At 43.7% G+C, this 27,312-nt stretch overlaps 1 protein-coding gene across 2 annotated transcripts in view; it reads left to right on the top strand.

Moving 5' to 3' along the window:
• Nucleotides 1–27,312, top strand: part of Kif13b (kinesin family member 13B) — a 190,449-nt gene that overhangs the window by 5,340 nt on the left and 157,797 nt on the right. For both annotated transcript variants that reach the window (XM_045131922.1, XM_045131921.1), the window contains exon 2: nt 16,356–16,449. In XM_045131922.1, the coding sequence (XP_044987857.1) occupies nt 16,356–16,449 (94 nt within the window). The remainder of the gene's footprint in view (nt 1–16,355; nt 16,450–27,312) is intronic.

Here is a 27,312-nt window from a genome sequence, read left to right as displayed (position 1 = left end):
TATTACGTGCCAGGTGACACAAGTGACAAGGACACACAGGGACCTAGAGGAGGGAGAGAGGCCTGGTGGTTAGGGAGGACCTGACAGAAGAGAGCGAATCTTGGTTATGAAAGACTTCCATGAGGCAATCTATGGTTTTGATGGGTGCATGGTGGGTTGGGAAAGTCTTGATCCTCTGAGGAGGAAGTATAGCCTGGGAGCCTGGCACAGACATGAGTCTGAGCAAGGCACGTTTAGGTGGCAGAGACTAGATTCTGCTGCCCTAGAGGAGTCAGGGTACAAGGTTGGCTGGAGAGAAGGGATAAGGAAGTAGGGGGCGAGTCACTGGGAGCCCTGGCTGCCAGCTGGGCCAAAAGTCTTAGGGTGACTGGTCTCTGTGTTCTCCTTAGCCTTCTGGAAGTTTGTGTGGCCACAAATATGAAAGATTGCCAAGCCCAAGGCAACATTGGAAGACGAGGTAGGTGATTGGTTCTCTGTGATAACTAGGCGGCTCTTAAAAGCAGGTGATGGAAATGACGCCACGTGAACAAGAAGCCTAAAGAGGCTTGCCAAACTCAAGTTGGCAAGGTGGCACTGAGAAAGTGGTGTGGGCTTAGAAGACCCTAGCCATCAGTGCGTAAATAGGCAGTCCTTAGCAAGTGAGGGCCCTGCAAGGTATGGCTGGCCAGGGGTGAGCCTGGGCTCTTTCAGAGATCACTGACAGATGTGGGGCTAAGGATGGCTGTGCATGGAAATTTCTGACAGTGTTTGCTGAAACAGAAGATGGTTGTTTGGCCAGCATCTGCTTGATATGCTAATGCTGAGTGAGGCGCATCCATTACGACATCGTGTGTTTGTTTCTGCTGCCGATCCAGTGACTGAAACTTGGATTTGTACACGGGGCCAGAGCCTTTCTGTGCAGGTACAGGTTTATAGCACGCAGTTGTTGAAACCTGCATTCACCGTTCTCCCCCATCACCTCCACAGAACAATGAGTAATGCCTCACTTTTCCACTTCTTCAGTCCTGAACATGGAAGAAACCACTGACAAATCTATTACTTAGGGAGATGAATTGAAGCGTTCATTGAGTGCAGTGGGAGTTATTGGTGTCTGCTTGCTGATGGTGCCCCTTGTGCCCAGCAGGCCCTGTTCTTTTGCAAACGTTGGCAAGCCTGAGCAGTGTTTTCTGACTGCAGAGGTGTATGCAGCTGCTTCACAGGCCTGTGACTGAGGGTGCAGATGCACAGGTGGTTCTAGAAGGTGCTTCTAGCTCAACAGCATTGATTAAAGAAAAAATAGCCACGGTAACCTTTTGCCCAGTTTTCTTTATGTGGGCATTGGACGTAGGACCTTGCACCAAGTGCTCTAATACTGACCTAACCTCCAGCCCTAGTAGCTACTCTTCTGAGAGCTTTTTATAGTCTTCTGTCTTTCTTTTCTTTTTAAATTTTTGTTTGTTTGTTTGTTTATTTATTTATTTATTTGAGAGCGACAGACACAGAGAGAGAGAGATAGAATGAATATGGGTGCACCAGGGCCTCCGGCCACTGTCCACGAACTCCAGATGCATGCTCCCCTTTGTGCGTCTGGCTAACGTGGATGCTGGGGAGTTGAGCCGAATTGAGCCTTGAACCTACACTTCTGATTCGTCAGGGTCCTTAGGCTTCACAGGCTTAGCCGCTAAGTGCTTAGCCGCTAAGCCATCTCTCCAGTCTGGTTGCCTTTCTTTTGTAGGTGCTTGTGCAAGTGCATTTCCATGTGGGTGCCCAGGCATACGTGTGTGCATATGGAGCTCCGAGGACAACCCCAGGTGTCGCCCCCTTCAGGCAGTTTTCTTTTCTGGAGCTGAGGATGGACCCTGGGCCTTTCATGTCACACCTGGGTTTTATCACTCACCCTAAGGGCTTTCTGTTGGTGAGCCTTTTTTTTCTTTTGAGACAAGATCTTACTAAGTAGACCTCAAACTCAGCCATCTTCCTGCCTTCCTGGGTGCTGGGATTATAGGCGTGTGCCTCCATGCCCAGCTCTCATTAGTTCTTCAAGCCACACAGTGAAATGTATGTGTGGAATTTCTATCTGTCACAATCTCAGAGAGGTGAGTTAACACTTATAAGATTACTCAGCTAGTATTTTGGGCTCTATTAAAGCCCGTGCTTTTACTTCTGTGTGGACTTCAGAGGGTCCTGGCAGTCTTAATATTCACAGGGCATGATAGAAATATATATATATATCTCGCAGCAGTGACAGGGAATTAGGATTTGAGGCTGACGTGGTAAGCAGCAAGAGCAGGTCCCTTGTCTTCAAGTCCCACAGAGGTGACATGGAGGAGTCAGATGGATATTGCAAACAAAGTGCTTGTCACACCCATGTGAGGCCCCCTGAGCATGTGGGATCCAGAACTGCAGGTTCTGATTGAGGTGACTGGGTGAATGCAGCTGGTCTTGGCAATGGATCAGAAGTGCAGGGGAGGCAGGTTTTGGGGGGAAGGTGAGGGAGACGAGGCCTGTTCCGGAACGTTGGGCTGTCTTTTACAAGTCTGTGCTTCTGTGCCGTGCACTGGGCTTGCACCTATGTTAAGGTGTACCAGGTGCCTGGAAGAAACTTGGTAGGCCTGTTGAGTCACAGTTGTCTGTGGCCAGGTGGACACATCCAGAGGCTGTTGTGTAAGAGAGTCTGCAAGTCAGAGACTGGAGGTTTGTGGAGGCTTTAGAGTTGTTACCATAGAGTAGAATGTCATGCGAAGGCCTGTGTGAAGGAGGAGGCCACTGAGGCCAAGAAGAAAGACTGAAGGATAATCAGGTGGAAGTAAAGTTGTAGAAGAACGGGGAGACGAACTATGTCAAGGAGTGAATGGCCAGCAGTCAGATGTCACAGGAGTGGCCAGTATGAGTAACGCTGAATTGTGTCCAGTGGTTTTGGTCTCATGGCAGTCAATGGTAATTGTCAAGATATTAATGAATGAATTGAATGAATGAATGTGGTGGTGTATGGGCAGCGGCCTGAGGAGTAAGGGGGAAGGCCAGTATGGAAGTGGCACCTCTACAAGAATGTTCTGTGTAGAAGATCCTGAGGGATGGGATGGGGAAGAGAGGGAGTGGTGTCTAGAGGCCCAGGCAGCTATCATTAGACCTTTCCAATTTGTAAACATTTTCCCTAAAGTCTGGGAGATAGTTGAGCCTTTTTACACACAGAAAGCCTATGGAGAGGGAAAGTTTTGAAAGTCAGGAGCCAGTGGATAAGTCTATGGTGGGAAGTCCTGGAGGGCGTCATTTTCTTAGCCAGGTTTGAATGTGAAATAATGGAAAGTGAAAAGAATGAGGAGCACTGGGCTCCTGACGTGTGTTTGAGGAAGGCTGGGAACATTGCTTAGTGGGTAAGCCATTTGCACAAGGCCTGAGTTCCATCCCCGGCTTCGCTTAAACCTGTGGTCTCAGCACTTGGGAAATGCAGGCAGACAAAGCAGAAGTTTAAGGTCATCCCTAGTTACATTGCAAGTTCTAGGCCTCTGAGGCCTACCTCCTTCTTCCTTCTTGCTTCCTCCTCTTCTTCCTCTTCCCCCCTCCTGCTCTCTCCTCCCTCACCATTCACTTACCAGAAATGCCCATCTCAGGACCCTCAGAGGTGAGTCTGGTTTCAGAATATGTCCATTCCCACCCCCCGGCAGTGCTCACCTCCACCCCCTGTCCTGAGGCCCTGGAAACCACTAATCTATTTTTGCCTCCTGTAGTGCACGATTTTGGCATCTTTGGAATCTTGTAACCTGTAGACTTAGTAGCAGGTTTCTTTCCCATGGCATAATGAATTCAGGGCTTATCCATGTTGTGCTGCGTGAATCAATACTTCATTCTTTCCGAATCTGGATAATACTCTATGATGTGGGTATGCCACATTTTGTTTATTCATTCATCAGCAGATGGGCATTTGGCTTGTTCCCACCTTTTGGCCCTTATGAATCAAGATGCTACAAGTTTTTATTTTATTTTATTTTTATTTTTTGTTCATTTTTTTTATTTATTTGAGAGTGACAGAGACAGAAAGAGGCAGATAGAGAGAGAGAGAGAATGGGTGCGCCAGGGCTTCCAGCCACTGCAAACAAACTCCAGACGTGTGCGCCCCCTTGTGCATCTGGCTAATGTGGGTCCTGGAGAATCATGCCTTGAACTGGGGTCCTTAGGCTTCACAGGCAAGCGCTTAACCGCTAAGCCATCTCTCCAGCCCGTTTTTATTTTAAATATTTTATTTTATTTCTTTAAAAATAGTTTTACTTTTTATTTATTTGAGAGAAGAGGGGCAGAGAGAGAGAGAGAGAGAGAGAGAGAGAGACAGACAGAGACAGGGAGAGAATGGGCATGCCAGGGCCTCCAGCTGTTGCAAACGAACTCCAGATGCATGTACCACCTTGTGCATCTGGCTTATGTGGTTTCTGGGGAATAGAACCATGGTCCTTTGGCTTTGTAGGCAAGTGCCTTAACCACTAAGTCATTTCTCCAGACCCTTATTTTATTTTATTTTTGATAGAGAAAGAGGAAGGGGGGGATATGGGTGTGCCAGGGCCTCCAGCCACTGCAAACGAATTCCAGACACATGCACCCCCTTGTGCATCTGGCTAATGTGGGTCCCGGGGCAATCAAACCTGGGTCCTTTGGCTTTGCAGACAAACGCCTTAATTGCTTCAGCCTAAGTTTTTTGAATCAAGGTCTCATGTAGCCCAGGCAGTCCTTGAACTCAACGTATAGCCAAGGCTAGCTTTGAATTCCCCATCCTCCTGTCTCTACTCCATCCCTACCTCTGTGCTAGGACTACAGGCCTGTGCCAACATGTCTGGCTTGTGTACATGTACACTTTTTTTTTGAGGTAGGGTTTCACTGTAGTCCAGGCTGACTTGGAATTCACTCTGTATTCTCAGGGTGGCCTCGAACTCATGGCGATCCTCCTACCTCCGCCTCCTGAGTGCTGGGATTAAAGGTGTGCGCCACTACACCTTGCTTTTTTTTTTTTTTTAAATTTTTATTAACATTTTCCATGATTATAAAATATATCCCATGGTAATTCCCTCCCTCCCCACCCCCACACTTTCCCGTTTGAAATTCCATTCTCCATCATATTACCTCCCCATTACAATCATTGTAATTACATATATACAATATCAACCTATTAAGTATCCTCCTCCCTTCCTTTCTCCACCCTTTATGTCTCCTTTTCAACTTACTGGCCTCTGCTACTAAGTATTTTCATTCTCACACAGAAGCCCAGTCATCTGTAGCTAGGATCCCCATATGAGGGAGAACATGTGGCGCTTGGCTTTCTGGGCCTGGGTTACCTGACTTAGTATAATACTTTCCAGGTCCATCCATTTTTCTGCAAATTTCATAACTTCATTTTTCTTTACCGCTGAGTAGAACTCCATTGTATAAATGTACCACATCTTCATTATCCACTCATCTGTTGAGGGACATCTAGGCTGGTTCCATTTCCCAGCTATTATAAATTGAGCAGCAATAAACATGGTTGAGCATGTACTTCTAAGGAAATGAGATGAGTCCTTTGGATATATGCCTAGGAGTGCTATAGCTGGGTCATATGGTAGATCAATCTCTAGCTGCTTTAGGAACCTCCACACTGTTTTCCACAATGGCTGGACCAGATTGCATTCCTACCAGCAGTGCAGAAGGGTTCCTTTTTTTCCACATCCCCGCCAACATTTATGATCATTTGTTTTCATGATGGTGGCCAATCTGACAGGAGTGAGATGGAATCTCAATGTAGTTTTAATCTGCATTTCCCTGATGACTAGTGACGTAGAACATTTTTTTAGGTGCTTATATGCCATTCGTATTTCTTCCTTTGAGAACTCTCTATTTAGCTCCTTAGCCCATTTTTTGATTGGCTTGTTTGATTCCTTATTAGTTAACTTTTTGAGTTCTTTGTATATCCTAGATATTAATCCTCTATCAGATATATAGCTGGCGAAGATTTTTTCCCATTCTGTAGGTTGCCTCTTTGCTTTTTTCACTGTGTCCTTTGCGGTGCAAAATCTTTGTAATTTCATTAGGTCCCAGTGGTTAATCTGTGGTTTTATTGCCTGAGCAATTGGGGTTGTATTCAGAAAGTCTTTGCCAAGACCAATATGTTGAAGGGTTTCCCCTACTTTTTCCTCTAGCAGTTTCAAAGTTTCCGGTCTGATGTTAAGGTCTTTAATCCATTTGGACTTAATTCTTGTGCATGGCGAGAGAGAAGAATCTATTTTCATCCTTCTGCAGATATTTATCCAGTTTTCAAAACACCATTTGCTGAAGAGGCTGTCTCTTCTCCAATGAGTATTTTTGGCATTTTTATCGAATATCAGGTGGCTATAGCTACTTGGGCTTACATCTGGGTCCTCTATTCTGTTCCACTGATCTACATGTCTGTTTTTGTGCCAGTACCATGCTGTTTTTGTTACTATGGCTCTGTAGTATAGGTTAAAATCAGGTATGGTGATACCACCAGCCTCTTTTTTGTTGCTCAGTATTATTTTAGATATTCGAGGTTTTTTGTGATTCCAAATGAATTTTTGGATTGTTTTTTCTATTTCCATGAAGAAAGCCTTTGGAATTTTGATAGGGATTGCATTAAATGTGTAGATTGCTTTAGGTAAGATTGCCATTTTCACGATATTGATTCTTCCAAGCCAGGAACAAGGGATGTTTCTCCACTTTCTAGTGTCTTCTGCAATTTCTCGCTTGAGTGTTTTAAAGTTCTCATTGTATAGATTCTTTACTTCCTTGGTTAGGTTTATTCCAAGGTATTTTATTTTTTTTGATGCAATTGTGAATGGGAGTGATTCTCTGATTTCATCCTCTGTGTGTTTGTTGTTAGCATATACGAAGGCTACTGATTTCTGTGTATTTATTTTGTATCCTGCTACATTGCTGTAGGTTTTGATCAGCTCTAACAGCTTGCTAGCAGAGTCTTTAGGGTCCTTTATGTATAGAATCATGTCATCTGCAAATAATGATAACTTGATTTCTTCCTTTCCAATTTGTATCCCTTTTATGTGTGTCTCTTGCCTTATTGCTATGGCTAAGACTTCCAAAACTATATCACCTTGCTTTTTGTACACATGTTCTTATTTATTTTGGATGTGCATAGATTCAGCAGAAGAATTGCTCTGCCATATAGCACCTCTAACTTTGAGGAGCTGCTGCTTAATTTTTTAAAGTATTGCATCACTTTACATTCCCACTGGCTGTGCACAAGAGCTCCAGTTTCCCACATCTTTGCTCATGCTTGCTGTGCCCACCCTTCTTGCTCTTTGCCATCCATGCTGTGGCCTGACCCCCGGCCTTGAACGTGCTTGACAAGTGCAGTTGCTGAGCTGTACTCCGCCCTGGCTCAGGCATTCATAAATGCCCATCTGCAGGCCCTTCAGGTGGGTTAGTTTCTTAAGTGCGCACACTTTGTGTTTGGGGCCATGGAATATTATTGTAACTGTTTGCACACCGTCTGCTCTCCTCCCCTGAACCTCACATCCCACCTGTGTCTTCTTTGATCCCTTTGGTATTCACTCATTGAAGAGCGCCATTATATTTTCTGTTGTTGCATAGATTTTGATGTTCATAGGTAAATATATGAAGGTAGTGATTAATTTTACAAAAATACATGATTTTAAGCTGGGGGTGGTGGCACACACCTTTAATCCCAGCACTCAGGAGGCAGAGGTAGGAGGATCGCCGTGAGTTCAAGGCCACTCTGAGAATACAGAATGAATTCCAGGTCATCCTGGGCTAGAGTGAGACTCTACCTTGAGAAACCAAACCAAACCAAACCAAAACAAAAAAACAAACAAACATGATTTTACATCCCCTTCTAGAAAACAATAAGCCCATTTGCTTTCTTTAAAAAAAAAATTGTTTTTGAACAGAGAGAGACGGCGGGGGGGGGGCCTCTGGGGGGAGAGGATATATGTGTGTGTGTGTATGTGTATCTGTATGTATTGGTGTGCCAAGTCCTTCAGCAATCAAACTCCAGATGCATGCGCCACTTTGTGCGTCTGGCTCTATGTAGGTCCTTGGGAATTGAACTCAGGTTGTTAGGACTGGCAGGCAAATGTTTCGGCCACTGAGTCATCTCTCCAGTTGTGATTTATAATTTGTTAACAATTAGGCTGTAGCCAGTTTAAGATTATAGTTTGCTATGTGAGGCACATGACTGTTACATTGAGGAAGAGAGATCTGCTGGTGGGTAAGAGATTGGTTTGGAAACTATTAAGTTTTTGGAGGATTAGAAACACAGATTAATAAATAGGCGACTTTGATAGTTTGTTCCCACTGTTGATGATGCATTACCCCAAATGGGAGAGGAGTTATATAAGGGGAGTCTCCCTGCCCTGCCCATGTTTTACTGTGAAGTCACCGGGTGCGGGCCACAGCTGATTTGTACATCGAAGGAAGATTGTTTCACGCATTGCTCACTCTTACACAGTGATTAATATGTCGCCTGAGTAAACTGAGTCATCAGCTGGTGAAACTTCAGTATTTATGAGAAATTTGACCTGGAAAGGCATCCTTTTAGTAGTCTATGAACCTTTAATGCTAATAAATTTCCTTCTGTCTGTATTTTTTTTCTTCAGGTCTTTAGGGAGATATCAAAGTACTCATGGTTGTGAGGATTATAAAACTTGATTAGTCATAACATAAACATACAGTTACATGTAAGAAGGTTTCTAATTGTCTTTCAGGCATAGTATTAATTAAATTCCAATCTTACTACTTTAGGCATCATTATGAATAAACTTTTTTGCAACTTATTATGATGAGTATTTGATGCTTTTTTAAGTTGGTAAAGTATATGTAATATTTAGGATCTCAATCGTCTTAAAATCATAAAATAGTATAGTTTGGTGGCATTAAGGACATTTCACATTTCGGTGTCACCATCGCCAGCATCCATACTCAGAACCTTCTTGCTTTGTAAAACCGAAACTCCATGAGCTGGGCACACTGATGCCCAGTTTAAGCCCAGCCCTGTGGAGGCAGAAGCGGGCGGATTGTTGTAAGTCTGACTACAGTGTGAGATCATGACTCAGAGACAAAACAACCTCTGCCAGTGACCCCTGAAACTACATGACCACTAAACACAAACTCTGCGTTCTCCCTAATTTCTGACCCCTAGCACCCACCATCCTACTTCCTTCTTGTCTGTGAGAATCTGTTCTCAGGGCCTCATGGAAGTGGAAAGATACACTAGAAATCCAAATCAAACCAAACCAACAAAAAAATAAACGAAAGAACAAAAACTGCTGAGCTAATAAAGAAGTACAGATAGTTACTTCAGTACTGAAGAAGGCTGTCTTTATTATTTTTTAACATTATTTTTGGAGTTGAGTATGGCGACACATGCCTTTAATCCCCGCACTCAGAAGGCTGAGGTAGACGGATCACTGTGAATTCTAGATTAGCCTGGGCTAAAGTTGAGTTTCTGCCTGAAAACCAAAACCAAAACCAAAATTTGTGTGTGTGAGTGCAAGTGTGTGCACTCAGAGGTGCAGAGCCGAGGGAACATCACTGGGTGGTGATCTGGTCTTCCACCTAGTTTGAGGCAGGGTCTCTTCACCTCTGTGTGAGGCCGGCTCGCTGGCCTGTGAGGGTCTGGGAAGTGCTCTGTCTCTGCTTCCCTATGCTGCGAGAGCACAGGTGACGACGTGTTCAGCTTTATATGGGTTCTGGGGATCCAAACTCAGGTCCTCGGGCTTGTGTGGCGAATGCTCTACCCTCTGAGCTGACTCAGCTGATTCCTTACAGGCACTCCGTGATGTGTGTTAGATGTAGGGGTATTTGTAAGTATTGCCCCCTTTAGGACAAAATTAGTTTATGTTAGTTAATAGGCAATTACTCATATTGCATAGAAATTTCTAGAGGCCAATTTCTTAATCATATCTAATTTGATGTTTTCCAATTATTAGTTGGACTTGGTGGCCCCTAAGGGAAGGGGGAGATGCTATTGAGGGAGATGTTGTTAAGAGGTTAAGGCTTGTCAAGAATTGAAGCACACACCTGTAACTGGGCATATGGGAAACAGACTGTGGAGCCAGGAGTTTGAGGTCAGCCTGGACTGCATAGCAAGAACCTTGTGATGGATAGAGAGGTATAGATGTTGAAGGAGAATGTCTGCATTCCTTGAATGAGTTCTCAGTTCAAGGTATTTGAAATGAAGGACTATGGGGGAAATATTTGATTAACATCCAGTTTTTCAGGCAGGCATCCTTGTAAAACTAAAAGTGCAGCTCAGACCAAGAGCTCATGCAAGCAACTGACAACTACTTTTGTGGTGGGTGGTGAGATGGTGAGATCTGAGTCACAGCTGTTCTGGCGAGTTCCTAATGCATTTGTGTGACACCGGGATCTGCACACAAGGGGCCATGTGGTTAGGTCCCATTAGGTAAGTGTCTTAGCACATTCTAATGGCTGGAAATGCTTTAACTGCCCACAGTAGCACGAAAGTGGTCATGTGTTGGAAAAGTGACTGCTCAGGTGGCTGGACTCTGGGATGGTCTAGAGCCGAGTCAGACACAGAGCATTAGGACTAGACTTCAAGGCTAGTTGACTGCAAGAGGCCAGAGCTGCCTTTTTGTTACTGGTCTTTTCCATGGAGCTAAAACAGGAGAAAAGTCACAGAAGTGATACTAGAAAAGTTAACATGTAGCCAGCACAGGTAGGGACTCTTGCTTTATTTTGCATTTGTCACGGAAGTCAAAATGAATGAAAAGTCATCGCCTTTCTTCCCTGTGGAGATATTTTATAATGAAGGTGGCATTGACATTTGGTCAAGGTCATTTTGGCAATAGAAGTGAGTCCAGCATGGCACAGCGCCTTTCCTCAGAACTTATTATCTTTGGGTGGTGGAGATAGGGTAGAGACAGCTTCATTCTTAGGGTCAGACAAGTACAAACATATAAAAGTATGAGAATGTGAACATGGCTTACATTTTCCTGTAAGCAGTACCTAGGTGGTGTTTTCAGTAAGCTCAGCACAGTCACACCCGCACAAGATGCCGTGGGACATCTTCCGCACCTAAAAGACAGTGCCTAGGAGCAGCCACTCATCTGTTTTCTGTGGGCAGATTCTCCACTTGAGACATTTCACCTGAGGGGACTCCCATGACACCTGGCCATTTGTGACTGTCTTTTTTCCCCTCAGTGTAAAGTCTCAGTCAAGTTGTAGTTTGTAACAGTTCATTCATTTTAATTATTGAATATTTTTCCACACTGTGGATGGATCTTGTTATGCATACTTTACTTGATAGGTTTTTAGGTTATTTCAAACTTCTTTTCTCTTTCTTTCCCTTCCCCTCCTTCCCTTCTTTTCTTTCTTAGGTGGGGTCTCACCCTAACCTAGGCTGACCTAGAACTCGCTCTGTAGTCCAAGCTGTCCTTGAACTCACAGTGATCCTCCTACCTCAGCCTCCCGAGTGCTGGGATTAAAGGTGTGTGACACCAAGCCTGGCTTGAACTTTTTCTATTTTACTCCCCCCGCCCCCCCCCAAAAATGCTGCTGTGAGCATTTGTGTAGCAGTTTCCGTTGTGTGGATGTGGGGTGGTCATTTCTCCTGGGAAGCATCTGGGAGTGGATTGCTGGGTCATGTAGTAACTGCCAACCTGTTCTCTGAAGTGACTGCCCTCACCACCTTCCTTTCCCACCTGCAGTGTGCTGCTATTCTGCTTCCCAGGTCTCTGCCAACCTTGGGGATTGTCTTTGTGGTTGCAGTTACCCCGTGGGGGTGAGCGGCATCTTGTTGCGGTTGGAGTTTGCACATCCAGTATCTAAGATACGGAGCATCTTTCCAGTGCTCACTGGACATTTCTTTCTTTTTTGAGAGCTGTCTGCTAGACTTCTTGACCCTGTTACTCATCTTTATACTTTTTTGTATTGTTTTTGAGGTAGGGTTTCACTCTAGTCCAGGCTGACCTGGAATTCACTGTAATTCCAGGTTGGCCTCAAACTCACAGTGATCCTCCTACTTCTGCCTCCTGAGTGCTGGCATTAAAAGTGTGCACTACACCCTGAGACTACATAGTGAATTCCAGGTCAGCCTGGGCTAGAGTGAGACCCTACCTCGAAAAACAAAAACAAACAAAAAAAAAAGTGTGCACTATATGTCTTTATTATTGACGTGTAAGATTTTTTCTATCTAGCTAGATATATAATAATATGTGTGTGTGTATATATAGATATAGATATATAATTTGAAAGCATTTTTTAGTTTTGTGTATTGTCTCTTCTCCCCCTTTTGTGTATGTGTGTGTGTATTTTTTTTTTCCTCCAAGGTAGGGTCTCACTCTAGCCCAGGCTGACCTGGAATTCACTGTGTAGTCTCAGGGTGTCCTTGAACTCATGGTGATCCTCTTACCTCTGGCTTCTAAATGTTGGGATTAAAGGTTTATTCCACCATGCCTGGCTCTTAAATGCTTTTTATTTTATTTTAGAAAGAAAGAGAGAGAATGGGCGCACCAGGGCTTTCAGCCGCTGCAAACAAACTGCAGTGTGTGCTCTCCCTTGTGGCGCGTGTGAGACATTGCATGCTTGTGTCACTGTGGGTCTTGCTCAGTGGGACCTAGAGATGCGAACCTGAGTTCTTAGGCTTCACAGGCCTTAACCGCAAAGCCATCTCTCCAGCCCCCAAATTATTTTTTGTTTTTGAGGTAGGATTTCACTTTAGCCCAGGCTGACCTGAAATTCCCTACGTATTCTCAGAGTGGCCTCAAATTCATGGCGATCCTCCTACCTCTGCCTCCCAAGTACTGGGATTAAAGGCATGTGCCACCAACCCCATCTCCTAAATTTTTTTTTTAAATATTTTATTTATTTATTTGAGAGAGAGAGAGAGAGGAGAGAGGATCTCACTGTGTAGCCTAGATTGGCTTCAGACTCTTGTTTCTACTGCTGCATGTTGAGATTTTGGAGTGTGCCACCTCCCATTAATTTCTGACTATAGTGTGAGGTGGAGTTCCACCTTCATTCTTTCTTTTTTTCTTTCTTTCTTTCTTCTTCTTACTTGAGAGTGCCGGGGGTGGGGGGAGGGAGAGAGAGAGGGAGAGAGAATGGACGCACCAGGGTCTTCCAGCCACTGCAAACGAACTCCAGATGCGTGTGCCCCCTTGTGCATCTGGCTAACGTGGGTGCTGGGGAATCGAGCCTTGAACCGAGGTCCTTAGGCTTTACAGGCAAGTGCTTAACCGCTAAGCCATCTCTCCAGCCCCCACCTTCATTCTTTTGCATGTGGATATCTATCTGTCCCAACACCATTTGTTGAGAAGACTGTCCTATTGCCATTGACAGCCTCGTCACAGGTAGTTGACTGACCATAAATGTGGCAGGGTGTTTCTGGACTTTGAGTTCTAGCTCACTGATTTACATATCCATCCTGGCGATCTATGTATCTTCTACTGTAGTAGTGCCTCTCTGTCATGGTTACTGTAGCTTTGTAGTACGTTTTGGGCTGGGGAGATAGATGGCTCAGTGCTTAAAGGTGCTTGCTTGTAGTACTGTTTGAAATAGGAGGTTTATTTGTTTTTTAAAAATACATTTTATTTATTTATTTATTTGAGAGAGAAAGAGGCAGAGTATGTGTGTGTGTGTGTGTGTGTGTGAGAGAGAGAGAGAGAGAGAGAGAGAGAGAGAGAATGAGAATGGGCGCCCCAGGACCTCCAGCCACTGTAAACAAACTCCAGATGCATGTGCCCCTTGTGCATCTGGCTTATGTGGGTCCTGGAGAATCGAACTGGGGTCCTTAGGCTTTGTAGGCAAACACCTTAACTGCTAAGCCATCTCTCCAGCCCTATTTGTTTATTTTGAAGAGTGTTTTGGCTATTCTGGGTCTTTCGCATGTTTGTAGTTTTTAAAACATTTTTAATTGACAACCACCATTCATATAGACAATATACCATGATCATAATCTCCTCCCAACACATTCCTTTTTCCCTCTCTCTGGTCTTTCCCGTCTTCACTCTCTTCTTCTAGTCTCTCTTTTTTTTAAAAAAAAATTATTTTTTTTTTTATTAAGAACGTCCATGATTGTAAACAATATCCCATGGTAATGTCCTCTCCTCTCTTTCCCCTTTGAAACTTCATTCTCCATCATATCCCCTCCCCCCCTCAATCAATCTCTCTTTTATTTTGATGTCATTGCATGTTTGTATATTTATTCAGAACTCAGCCTCACATATCCTAGTCCATTGATCTGCCACCAAAATATGCCCCCAGCCCTGCTTGCTGGTTTCTTTCCTTTCCTTTCCTTTCCTTTTCTTTCTTTCTTTCTTTTTGTTTTTTAAATTTTTATTAGCATTTTCCATGATTATAAAAAAATATCCCATGGTAATCCCGCCCCCAATTTTCCCCTTTGAAATTCCATTCTCCATCATATTACCTCCCCATCTCAATCATTGTACTTACATATATACAATATCAACCTATTTAGTACCCTCCTCCCTTCCTTTCTCTCTCTCTCTTTTTTTTTTTTTTTTTTTTTTTTTTTTGGTTTTTTTGAGGAAGTTTCTCACTCTTGTCCAGGCTGACCTGGAATTAACTATGTAGTCTCAGGGTGGCCTCGAACTCTCAGTGATCCTCCTACCTCTGCCTCCAAGTGCTGGGATTAAAGGCATGCACCACCATGCCTGGCTTTTCTTTTTGAGGTAGGGTCTTGCTGTATCCCAGGATGACCTGGAATTCACTCTGTAGTCACAGGGTGGCCTTGAACTCACAGTGATCCTCTTACCTTGGCCTCCCAAGTGCTGGGATTAAAGGCATGCACCACTGTGCCCTGCCTGATTGTTTTTTTTTTAAGCCACTTGTGATTTTTACGGGGTTTGTCTTGAGTCTTTGTGTTGCTGGGAATCTAGGGATTTAATCTGGAGCCTTTTGTATGCTAAACATGTACTCCACCACTGAGCTCTAGTCCCAGCCCCTGCCTTGAATTTTATATGTTTGAGGAATAAATGCCTTGATAGCCTTTCAGCAAATAACATGAAATGCCTTTCCATCAAGTCTTTAATTTCTTTCCGTAATGTTATAGACTTTTCAGTATATAAGTCTTATATTTCTTTGCAAGTTATTCAACACACACACACATACATATATACATACATATATATATGTAATTTTATTTTTACAAACTTTTTATTGACAACTTCCATAAATATAGACAGAATACCACTATCATAATTCTCTTTGCCCATCCTCCCTTTTCCATTTCTCAAAACCCCTCTCCTGTGACTCTCTTTGTTCCAACTCTTTATGTTTTATGAAACAGGGTCTCATTCTAGCCCAGGTTGACCTGGAACTCACTCTGTAGTCCAGGCTAGCCTCAAATTTACAGTGATCCTTTTACCTCAGCCTTCTAAGTGTTGGGATTAGAGGCATGTGTTACCATGCCTGGCTATTTTTATTCCAAATTAAAAAAAAAATTTTTTAGTTTATTTTTATTTATTTATTTGAGAGTGACAGGCAGAGAAAGATGCAGGGGGGGGGGAGAGAATGGGCACACCAGGGCTTCCAGCCACTAAAGACGAATTTCAGATGAGTGCACCCCCTTGTGCATTTAGCTAATGTGGGTCCTGGGGAATTGAGCCTCGAACCGGGGTCCTTAGGCTTCACAGGCAAACGCTTAAACGCTAAGCCATCTCTCCAGCCCTTTTTTCCAATTTTTTATTAACAACTTCCATGATTATAAAAAATATCCCATGGTAATGCCTCCCTCCCCCTACTTTCCCCTTTGAAACTCCATTCTCCATCATATCCCCTCCCCATCTCAATCAGTCTCTCTTTTATTTTAATGTCATGATCTTTTCCTCGTCATGCCTGGCTGTTTTGATAATTTTGAATATTTGATATACTACACAAAATTATTTTCTTCATGTCTAGATTTTCATTTTTTGACACATAGCATAACCGGTTTTGTATTTTGTTCACATCCATATATCATCTTACAACCTTGCAAAATTTTGTTTTGATTACTCATTTTAGTAGGTCTACTAGGATTTTCTGTACACAGATGATATCATTTCCAAATAGAGATAGTTTTACTTCTTGCTTTCTAGTCTGGATGTCTGTACTTATTTTTCTTGCCTAACTGCCCCAACTAGAATGTCAAGTGTGATGTCGGATACCAGTAAACACCCTTGTGTTATTCCTGATGCTAGGGGTTAAGCTGTTTGGCTCTTCACCATTAAGCGTGGTGTTAGCTGTAGATTTTTGTAGACACTCTTTAATGGTTGAAAAAGCTCTTTTTCTGTTCTGTTTGTTAAGGGTTTTATCATGAAACACTTTGATTTTTGTCAGATGCTTTTCCCAAAATTATTTCTTTAAAATAATTGCTTTGCTTTTTTTTTTTTTATCTGCAGAAATTGATTTGCATACCAAATGTGTGGTGGATGTTGATGCAAACAAAGTTATTCTTAATCCTGTAAATACGAATCTTTCCAAAGGAGATGCCCGGTAAGTTAAAAACAATGCTGTGTTCAGTGAAATAATGGCTACTGATCTCAGTTTGAATAAACCCAGAGTATTTACTGTGGAGACATTCCACTGTCTTTCAGGAGTGTCTACCCAGCTGAAGAGGTGAGCATTGAGTAAGGGTCAGAATGAGTGTTACAGATAGTAATTATCTTATATATTTTCTTTTTCAACATTTCTTTATTTGAGAGAGAGAAAGAGGCTGATAGAGAGACAGAGAGAATGGGTGCACCAGGGCCTCCAGCCACTGCAAATGAACTTCAGATGCATGCGCCACCTTGTGCATCTGGCTTACATGGGTCCTGGGGAATCAAACATAGGTCCTTTGGCTTTGCAGGCAAATGCCTTAACTGCTAAGCCATCTCTCCAGCCCATAAACAGTTGCAGCTCAGAGAAGAGTGCTGGGTACTGAGGTAATTGAGGAAGGCTTCTTCAAGCAGGTGGTGCTGGATGCAGGACTAGGTAAGAGGTCAGTAGGAAGAAGGTAGAAGGGGAGGTGTGACTGATTCTTTAGTGGAAGTGGTGTTCATGTGCCACTTGACATCATGCCAGGGGCATTTTATTGCTGCCTCCTGAAAGAAGACTCCCAAGATTTGCTTCCTGTACATGTGGTGGCTGTAGACCGCAGCTCCTACTTGAGCTGTGGTACCTTGCCTGCTCTAGTTCTGCATTTGACTTTGGGTCTTTGAGGGAGTCTCCAACTCTGTCAAAGTGGAGTTAACTATTTGAACAACACTTTAAAAAATACTTTATTTATTATGTAATTGATAGGAAAGAGAGAGAGAGAGGGAAAGAAAGAAGAAAGAAAGAAAGAAAGTGGTTGCACCTCGGCCTCCAGCCACTGCAAATGAACTCCAGATGCATGTGCTACCTTGTGTATCTGGCTAACATGGGCACTGGGGAATAGAACCTGGGTCCTTAGGCTTTGCAGGCAAGCGCCTTAACTGCTGAGCCAGTCTCTCTAGCCCCACTCTCAGGACTTTATTTTTATTTTTATTTTTGGTTGTTTTTGAGTTAGGGTTTCACTCTAGCTCAGGCTAACCTGGAATTCACTATGTAGTTTCAGGCTGGCCTTGAACTCACGGCGATCCTCCTACCTATGCCTCCCCAGTGCTGGGATTAAAGGCATGCGCCACCATGCCCGGTACACAGGACTTTTGACTGTGGATGCTTTTACTTTATTTGGAAAAGTGGGCAACTTTGACCAGATCTGAATGTAGTGTCCTGTGACTGACCTGGAGTCAATTCTGGCTTGTTATGACCTCCCTATGCTCCATGTTTATAAAGTGTTTTGAACAAATGAGCCCGAAACCATACTGACAGTATTATTTATGCTGGTCTTGTGGTTCCTGTGGGCCAGGGGTCCAGTCAGGGCATAGTGGGATGGCTTGTCCTGCTCTGAGCCTTCTGGGGTCTGTCTGGAAGACTAGAAGGCAGGTTTGGAATGTCACCAGACCTGATAAGTTGATGTTACCTTTTGGCTGGAGGTGACTCTGGTGGCTATGTGTGGAAGACTCCCTTGTAATCTGGTGACAGGTTCCAGGGCAAGTGTCTCAGGAGAGACCATGTCAGCAGGAAGCACTTCTGCCTTTCGTGTCCCAGCTTGGGGGTCACGCAGGTCACTGCTGTCACTCTTTCTGCTGGAAGCTGGTGCAAAGCTGCACACAGTTCAGGGAGAGGAAGCTGACCTGTCAGTGGTGGAAGATCAAGTGTTAGGTCGTGACAGGAGCACTTGGTATAGGGGGTAGGTACTGTGGCCACGTTTGGGAACAATCCGCCATGTGTGTGTGCCTAGTCGCCAGAGGAGGTACTGAGCAAAGAGGGAGCACACAGGACCTGAACGTGACTTCTGGCCCCAGATCTTCAAGTCATGGGGCTTTGTGAAGGATATAGCACTTTTTGGTTCCATAGACTTGTCTTGGTGGTTCTCCATTCCCCATATGCTAAGAATGAAAGTCAGGTATTACTAGTATACTTTCTTTTTTTACTTAAAAACATATTTTATGTATTTTATTTGAGAGAGAGAAAGAAGCAGAGAGAGAGAAAGAGAGAAAGAGAATGGGCATGCCAGGGCTTTTAACCACTTTAAATTGACTCCAGACATGTGCACCACCTTGTGTATCTGGCTTATGTGGGTACTGGGGAATCAAACCTGGGTCCTTAGGCTTTGTAGGTAAGTACCTTAACCACTTTCCAGCCTTTTGTTTTTTAATTACAAAATTATTTTTTTTGCAAGCAGAGAGAGAGAGAGAAAGAAAATGGGCACATCAGGTCCTCCAGCTGCTGCAAACGAACTCCAGATGCATGTACTACTTTGTGCATTTGGCTTTTCATGGGTACTAGGAAATCGAACCCACGTTGTTAGGCTTTGCAGGCAAGTGCCTTAACTGCTGAGCCGTCACTCCATCCCCTAGAATACTTTCTTTTATATTAAAAAAAAACTTAAAAAATGACAGTTTAAAAAAGGACAGTTTCCAAGGAGGATTATTGGCTTGTATGTAATGTTTTTTTGTTAGGTAAAGCTCTTTTTGTTTCACTGTGTAAACTAGCATATGTGCTCATAAGTCATATTATGTAGCCCAGGGTAGCCTTCAACTAGTGTGATCCTCTCGCTTTAGCCTCCATAATTACGATTATAGGCAGGTATTGTTTTTCTGAGGTAGGGTCTCACTCTAGTTTAGGCTGACCTGGAATTCACTATGTTGTTTCAGAGTGGCCTTGAACTCATGGCAATCCTTCTACCTCTGCCTCTTGAGTGCTGGGATTAAAGGCGTGTGCAACCACTCCCGGCTGCAACATAAATTTTTAAATAACAATTTTTTTTTCAAGGTAGGGTCTCACTCTAGCCCAGGCTGACCTGGAATTCACTCTATACTCTCAGGCTGGCCTTGAACTGACAGCAGTCCTCCTACCTCTGCCTCCTGCGTGCTGGGGGGTAAAGGTGTGCACCACCACACCCAGCTGAATAGACAGTTTTCATTGAATTTTTTCTTTGAAGCAAACCCAACAGACTCACCATTTTTATTATTACTATTTTTTAATGTGAGAGGGGGAGAGAGAGACAGAATTGGTGCGCCAGGGCCTCCAGCTACTGTGATTGGCCACCAGACGTGTGCTTCCCCTTGTGTGCACGTGTGACATTGCGTGCTTGCATCACTGTGTGTCTGGCTCATGTGGGACCTAGAGATTCTAATGGTAGGTCCTTAGGCTCCGCAGGCAAGTACCTTAACTGGTAAACCATCTCTCCAGCCCTTATTGAAGTATTTTATATATATATATTTTAAATTTTTATTAACATTTTCCATGATTATAAAATATATCCCATGGTAATTCCCTCCCTCCCCACCCCCGTATTTCATATATATACAGAGAAGTATGTAGCTTGATGAATTTTGATGACCTGGACATACCCTCATAACTGGTACTACTTAACAAACAGCTCTTTCATGAGAGGAACCCTCCCTTTCTTCTCGTCCTCCTTTTCTCCTCTTGAGACAAGGGTCTCACTATTGGAGTCCTGGCTAGGCTAGAACTCACCAAGCAGGTCTTGAACTTGCAGTGATCCTTCTGCCTCTAACTCCCCAGTGCTGGGGTCACAGGAGTACACCACTGCAGTTGGCTTCTTTCTTTTTAATGTAATTCATGTCAAAGTGAAAAGAAAACAGAAATTTTGGAATGTAGCTGTTTAGTGCTATATGTTGACTTCATAAATTTAAGCAATACTAGGAAGGAAATCACAAATTAAAAGTGTAACCTTTTAGGGCTGGTGGGATGGCTTAGTGGTTGAGGTGTTTGCCTGTGAAGTCAAAGGACCCAGGTTCAATACCCCAGGACCCATGTAAGCCAGATGTACAAAGTTATGCATGTGTCTGGAGTTCATTTGTAGTGGTTGAAGGCTCTGGTGTGCCTGTTCTCTCTATCTGCCTCTTTCTCTCTCTCTCTCTTTCAAATAAATAAAATAAGGGCCGAAAGGATGGCTTAGCAGTTAAGGCATTTGTCTGCAAAGCCAAAGAACCCAGGTTCGATTCCCCAGGACTCACGTTAGCCAGATGCACAAGGGGTCGCACGCATCTGGAGTTTGTTTGCAGTGGCTGGAGACCTGGTGCCCCCATTCTCTCTTCCTCTTATTCTCCCTCTTTCTGTGAAATAAATAAACAAAAATAAAATGTTAAAAAACAAACAATAGGGCTGGAGAGATGGCTTAGCGGTTAAGCGCTTGCCTGTGAAGCCTAAGGACCCCGGTTCGAGGCTCGGTTCCCCAGGTCCCACGTTAGTCAGATGCACAAGGGGGCGCACGTGTCTGGAGTTCGTTTGCAGAGGCTGGAAGCCCTGGCGCGCCCATTCTCTCTCTCTCCCTCTACCTGTCTTTCTCTCTGTGTCTGTCACTCTCAGATAAATAAATAAAAAAATGAACAAAAAAAAATTTAAAAAAAAAACAAACAATAAGTTAAAAAGTAAAGAAATGATTTATAAAAAGCTTAACTTTAAAAAATATTATTTATTTATGAGAGGTGGGGAGAGAGAGGGAGACAATGAGAATGTGTCAGTGTATGGGCAGGCCAGGACCTCTTGCCATTGCAAATGAACTCCAGATGCATGTGCCACTCTGTGTGTATTTTATGTGGTCCGGGGAATTGAACCTGGATCGGCAGCCTTTGCAAACAATTGCTGAGCCATCTGTCTGACCATAAAAGCTTAACTTTTGATATCCCCAGTACTACAAGAAAAAAAAAAAAACCTTAAACTTTTATTAATGAGATGAAATATCTTAATAACAGAGTAACCCATAAAATGAATTATGGCTCCATGAAAGATGCTCATAACTAGAAAACTGGGGATTTGCAGTCTTTACATCATTTTAAATCACAAGTCAGAGCTGTGTGTGGTAGCTCACACCTGTAATCCCAGCACTTGAGAGGCAGGAGGATTGCCATGAATTCCAAGCTAGCTGGAGCTCTACTAGGAAGACCTATCACAAGAACCACAAAACAACAAAAAATAAACCACAAGTCAAAACACTCAGTTTAATATTTTTTGTTTGCAAGTCAGTCTCCTTGCTTTTATGGTAGTATGGTTCTGTGAAAGCTCTGACAAATTTTAGTATAGTTTTCTTTCAAAACAGGGTCTAATGAAGCTTTGACTGGCCTAGAACTCATTCTGTAGCTGACGATGACCTTGAACTCCTGCCTCTGCCTCCGCCTCCCAAGTGCTGGGAATATAGGCATGTACTACCTTGCCCAGATTCACTAATTTTCTTTTCTTCTTCAAGGTAGGGTCTCACTAGCCCAGGCTGACCTGGAACTTATTCTGAAGCCCCAGGCTGGTCTCAAACTCATAGTGGTCCTCCTACTTTAGCTTCCTGAGTGCTGGGATTAAAGCAGCCTCACTAATTCTATATGTATACTTTATAATTCAAATTATGTTTTAAAAGTGAAAATATAGGGCTGGAGGGATGGCTTAGTGGTTAAGGCATTTGCCTGCAAAGCCAAAGGACCCAGGTTTGGATCCCCAGGACCCGTGTTAGCCAGATGTACAAGGAGGACCATTTGTCTGGAGTTCATTTGCAGTGGCTGGAGGCCCTGGCATGCCCATTCTCTCTTTCTTCCTCTTTCTCTGTCAAGTAAATAAATAAAAATAATTTTAAGTTTTAAAAATTTTATTATTTGAGAGTGACGGGGGGGGGAGGGATTAGCATCTGGCTAATGTGGGTCCTGGGGAATCGAGCCTTGAACCGGGGTCCTTAGGCTTCACAGGCAAGCCTTTAACTGCTAAGCTATTTCTCCAGTCCTTGTTTGTTTATTTATTTATTTGTTTTTGTTTGTTTATTTTTAAGGCAGGGTCTCGCTCTAGCCCAGGCTGACTTGGAATTCACCATGTAGTCTCAGGCTGATCTTGAACTCACAGCAGTCTTCCTACGTCTGCCTCCCCATGCTGGGATTAAAGGCGTGCACCACCACGCCTGGTCTCATCTAGATGTTGTATTAGTTACTTTTCTCATTGCTGTCACCAAATGCCTGACAAGAAGCAATTGAAGGGAGGAAGGATTTATTTTGGCTCAGTTTGAGGGCATCCTCTCCATCAAGGCTGGGAGGATGTTGTGGTAGGAACAGAGAAGGTGACACCGCATCGGTATCCACACAGGAAACCTAGACAGAAATGCTGATGCTCAGCTTGCTTTCTCCTTTTTTCCCCTTTTAGCCCAGGACTCGGGCTGGTGGCACCTACTTTCAGGGTGGGTCTTTCCTCATCAGTAATACTGTCTGTAAATGTCCTCATAGACATACCCAAAGATGTGCCTTACTAATGCCCTAGGTACTTCTTAATCAAAATTAGTCATCACAGTCAAAGTTGATAGTCAAAATTAGCCATCACAAGTCCACTCCAGGTTAACTTGACTCCCAGGTAAATCACTTTAGCCCATAGTATGTTAGCCTTGGCCTTAAAGAGTCATGTTCATTAATAATGTAAAATACATTTAGTCTGTCCATAGCATCCTCAGACTCTTATAATTTGAACATTGTTCAAAATCCAAAATGCCAAAGTCTTTTCTAAGCCTCAAGGCAGTCTTCTAGCTATGAGCTGGATTTGAGGGTGCATTCCGTTATGGTGAAGAAGGCATGGCGGCAGGTGTGAGGCAGCTGGTCACTGTGTCAGAAAGTGGAGAAGATGAATGCTGGTGCTCCTGGTTTGTTGACTTTAAAAACACCTTGTTGAGATAGGCCTTAGGTATAACATACAGTTTATCCCTATATTTTAAATTTATATTTTGAGGCAAGCCCAAAAGACTGTCCTTTTTTTTTTTTTTTATGCAAGAGAGTGAAAGTAAGTGAGAGAGAGAGAGAGAGAGAATGAATTGGTGCACCAGGGTCTCTAGCCACTATAATCAAACTCCAGATGCGTGCACCACCTTGTGTGCACGTGTGACCTTGTACACTTGCGTCGACTTGTGTGTCTGGCTTACATGGGATCGCCTTAACTGCTAAGCTATCTCTCCATCCCTCTATATTTTTATTTCAAAGCGTGGTCACTTTTGTATATCCCAGGCTGCCCTTGAATTTACAGTGAGCTTTATGCCCCATCCTACTGATGCCCAGCTCCAGTTCCCCCCATTAAAGTGAACAATTCCACAGCTTATTAACTATTTTGTCATTTCTATCCCCTTTTTACTTTGTCACTGCAGATTGGAGATTCCCTTTTTCTGGGCAATACCTGAAAACAAAGTTACATACTACATGGTCCATGATCAGTTTTTACTTAGCCCAATGCTTTTGAGGTTTATCTCTGTTGTAGCTTGTATGAGTATTCATTTGATTGTAATTTTGAGGTGGGGATTCAAGTAGCTAAGCTGGCCTTGAACTTGCCATATAGATGGTCCTGAACTCTTGCTCTTCTGCTTCCACCTCCCTAGTGCTGGGATTGTAGCTGAGAGTGCTTTATATTTTGTTTTCATTTTTACATTTTTTTAAAAAATTTTTATTTATTTATTTGAGAGCGACAGACACAGAGAGAAAGACAGATAGAGGGAGAGAGAGAGAATGGGCGCGCCAGAGCTTCCAGCCTCTGCAAACGAACTCCAGACGCATGCGCCCCCTTGTGCATCTGGCTAACGTGGGACCTGGGGAACCGAGCCTCGAACCGGGGTCCTTAGGCTTCACAGGCAAGCACTTAACCGCTAAGCCATCTCTCCAGCCCCATTTTTACATTTTTAAAAAGTTATTAAGAAAGAGAAAGAGGGAGAGAGAAAGAGAGGGAGGGGGCAGGAGAGAGAGGGAAGGTAGGGGAAGAAAATGGGTGCCCCAGGGCCTCCATCCACTGCAAACGAACTCCAGACTTATGTGCTGCTTTATGCATCTGGCTTAGGTGGGTACTGGGGAATCGAACCTGGGTCCTTAGGCTTCACAGGCAAGCATGTTAATTGCTAACCCATCTCTCCAGTCCCCGCTTCATATTTTAAATGGTGGGATGTCATTTTGCTATATTCCATTTTGCTTATGTGTCCAGCAGTTTGTTTATGAACAGTGGGTTGTTTCCACCTTCCTGGCTTTATGCATAGTGCTGACTGTGTAGACGTCTTTGTGTGGACATGTGTTTTCACTGCTCTTAGGTAGATATCTAGTCACAGAATCGCTCGGTCAGATGGAAACTCTTCTTAACATTTCAGGAATTGCTGAACTGCCTAAGTTTTCACATTCCCACCAGGTATGTGAGTTATGTTTCTTTGGCATGCTTTTTAAGAACTGTCATTTACCATAAGGATAATGGTGGTACCTCTGGCTAATTGAGGAGTGCATGTCCTGCCTGAGGCATTCAAATTACAATGAAAAAGCAAAACAAAACATTGTGCTGTCCAAACAAAACAAGTCTACAAGTCTGGCCAGCTTCAGCCCTTGGCTACCTGCTGGGTTCCCCCTTCTGATAAACTTGAGTTCAGTTACTTTTCTATTAAGCAGGGATTTTTTTTTTTTTTTTTTAAGTAAGGGTTTTCAAAAGCTGAGCTGGGTGTTATAGCCAGTTTCCCCATGCCAGTGTTTGGCATACTCTCTTCTTCCTGTTGTCCACCTTATATGGGTGATGTCCACCCTCTGCTCATGTCATTGTTGAGCTTCCCCTTGAGCCTGTAAGCTGAAATAAACCTGTTTTTCCCACCAGCTGCTCTTGGTTGGGTAATTTCAACCTCCACCCAGCGAGGCAGTAGAAATTGTTTCAGTGCACCTCTTAACTGAAGAGACTGGAGCAGGAGCAGTGAGCTGCACTTTAAGAGTTTTCTGAGGGCTGGCGGGAGGGCTTAGCAGTCAAGGCATTTGCCAAAGCACTCTGGTTCAATTCCCCAGGACCCATGTAAGGCAGATGCAATGGCTGGAGGCCCTGGTGTTCTCTCTCTCTCTCTCTCACTCAAATAAATAAAACTTAAAAGATAAAAATGTTTTTTAAAAAAGAGTTTTCTGAAGATGAAAACATTTGGAGATTTGAATTTCACAATTTTGAGCTGGATGTGGTGGTGCACATGTGAAGCCCCAGTGTTTGGGAGGTGGAGGCAGGAATATCAAGAGTTCGAGGCCAGCCTGGGCTATATGAGACCATCAACGCCCTATTGAAGCCTGTCATGGTGTCGGTGTAGTTTCTGGGTCCTTCAGTGCACACCTGTAACCCCGGTGTTTGGGAGGTGGAGGCAGGAAGATCAAAAGTTCGATGATAGCCTGGGATGTATGAGACCATGTCTTAAAAAAAAACAAAAGCAAGCCAGGCGTGGTGGCTCATGCCTTTAATCCCAGCACTCAGGAGGCTGAGGTAGGAGGATCACCACGAGTTCGAGGCCACCCTGAGACTACATAGTGAATTCCACGTCAGCCTGAGCTAGAGTGAGACCCTACCTCCAAAAACCAAAAAAAAAAAAAGAAAAAAAAGCAAACCAAACAAAACCCCCAAAGATGTTACTTCACCCGGACGCTGATTTTTCTTGTGTCCTGTGGGGAAGACTGCCACAGGGATGGAAGTAGTCGTAGAAGGCCAGAGGTTACTCTTGCTTCATAGTGAAAATGGGGTGCTGCCCCCGCTTCCCGTGAGTTCATATTGAACCTAAAGCTCACCAGCCAGTGTTGAGGTCACAGCTGCCATTTCTAACGAGAAGCCAGAAGCATGTCTCAGATCTGGATCTCAACAACCACTTAGTAAGGTCATTAGAAATCTCTTTGTTCCTTCTGACTTGTTACTGTTTAGTCAAGCTCATTAGGTAATTAATGAATATCTAATGTGAGCAAAGCACACCCAGCCCCCTTTCCACCCTGCTCCTGGCGGGACGTGCAGATCCGAGCTTGTACGACAAGTGCGGGGTTCAAGGAGGGTGACCCCCTGCTTAGTTCTCTTGCCCTTGTTAGTGTCGCCGAGGGGGAGGGCCTTGTGCTGGTCATTTCTTTGAAATCTATGAAGTCATTTTCTAACTAATTTCCTGTTAGCGGAGGCATCATTAGGTCATATTAGATAATGACTTTTTAAATCTCTCTGCTGCTATATGAATGCTCATTTAAATAAAGATTTTAATTGAAGAAAGTTCTGCAAAATATAATTATGGTCTATACAATAGATCTGCTTGTTCTGTGTGCTGTGAAATTACTTGAGAGAGGCTAATACTCTGCCCAGATGATAATGCGCTCTTCTCAAGAATCGTGCATGCTCTGTTTTAAAGTCATGAGAGACCGCTCCCAAGGGAGCCTGCCCACCCTGAGGATGTGGGGGAGAGTCTGAGTGGTGTTCTGTGCTCAGAGGCTGTAGATGATCCTCCTCCCTCAACGAAAACACTGTGTCCACTGAGTGTGTAGACCAGATGGTACTTTTTTTTTTTTCGAGGTAGGGTTTTACTCTAGCCCAGGCTGACCTGAAATTCACTGTGTAGTCTCAGGGTGGCCTTAAACTCAATGGCAATCTTCCTACCTCTGTCTCCCGAGTGCTGGGATTAAAAGCATGTGCCACTATGCCTGGCTGTTCCTATGTTTTGAAGGACAATCATTTACTCACAAATACTTTAATGTTACATTAGTAGTACGCATAATCACAGTACTGTAATTATGTGTAGTTAACAGTAGTTAGGTAATACAAGTCTAGTATTTCTAATCGGAAAATCTGAAATTTGAAACACTCCAAAATCTGAGACTTTTTGAATGCTGACATGGTGCCAGCTTCAGCTGTATAGTGATTTTGAGGCCAGCTGAGCTGCAGACCTTGTCTTCAAAACAGGGGGTGAGGGTGGCTCGAGAGATAGCTTAGCGGGTAAGAACACTTGCTACACAGGCATGAGGACCTGAGTGTAACCCCCAGTACATACAAAATGCTAGGTATGGCCACACACAT

Source organism: Jaculus jaculus, chromosome 12 (genome assembly GCF_020740685.1).
Source record: "Jaculus jaculus isolate mJacJac1 chromosome 12, mJacJac1.mat.Y.cur, whole genome shotgun sequence".
Lineage (NCBI taxonomy): Eukaryota > Metazoa > Chordata > Mammalia > Rodentia > Dipodidae > Jaculus > Jaculus jaculus.
This window is presented reverse-complemented; position numbering and strand designations above follow the sequence as displayed.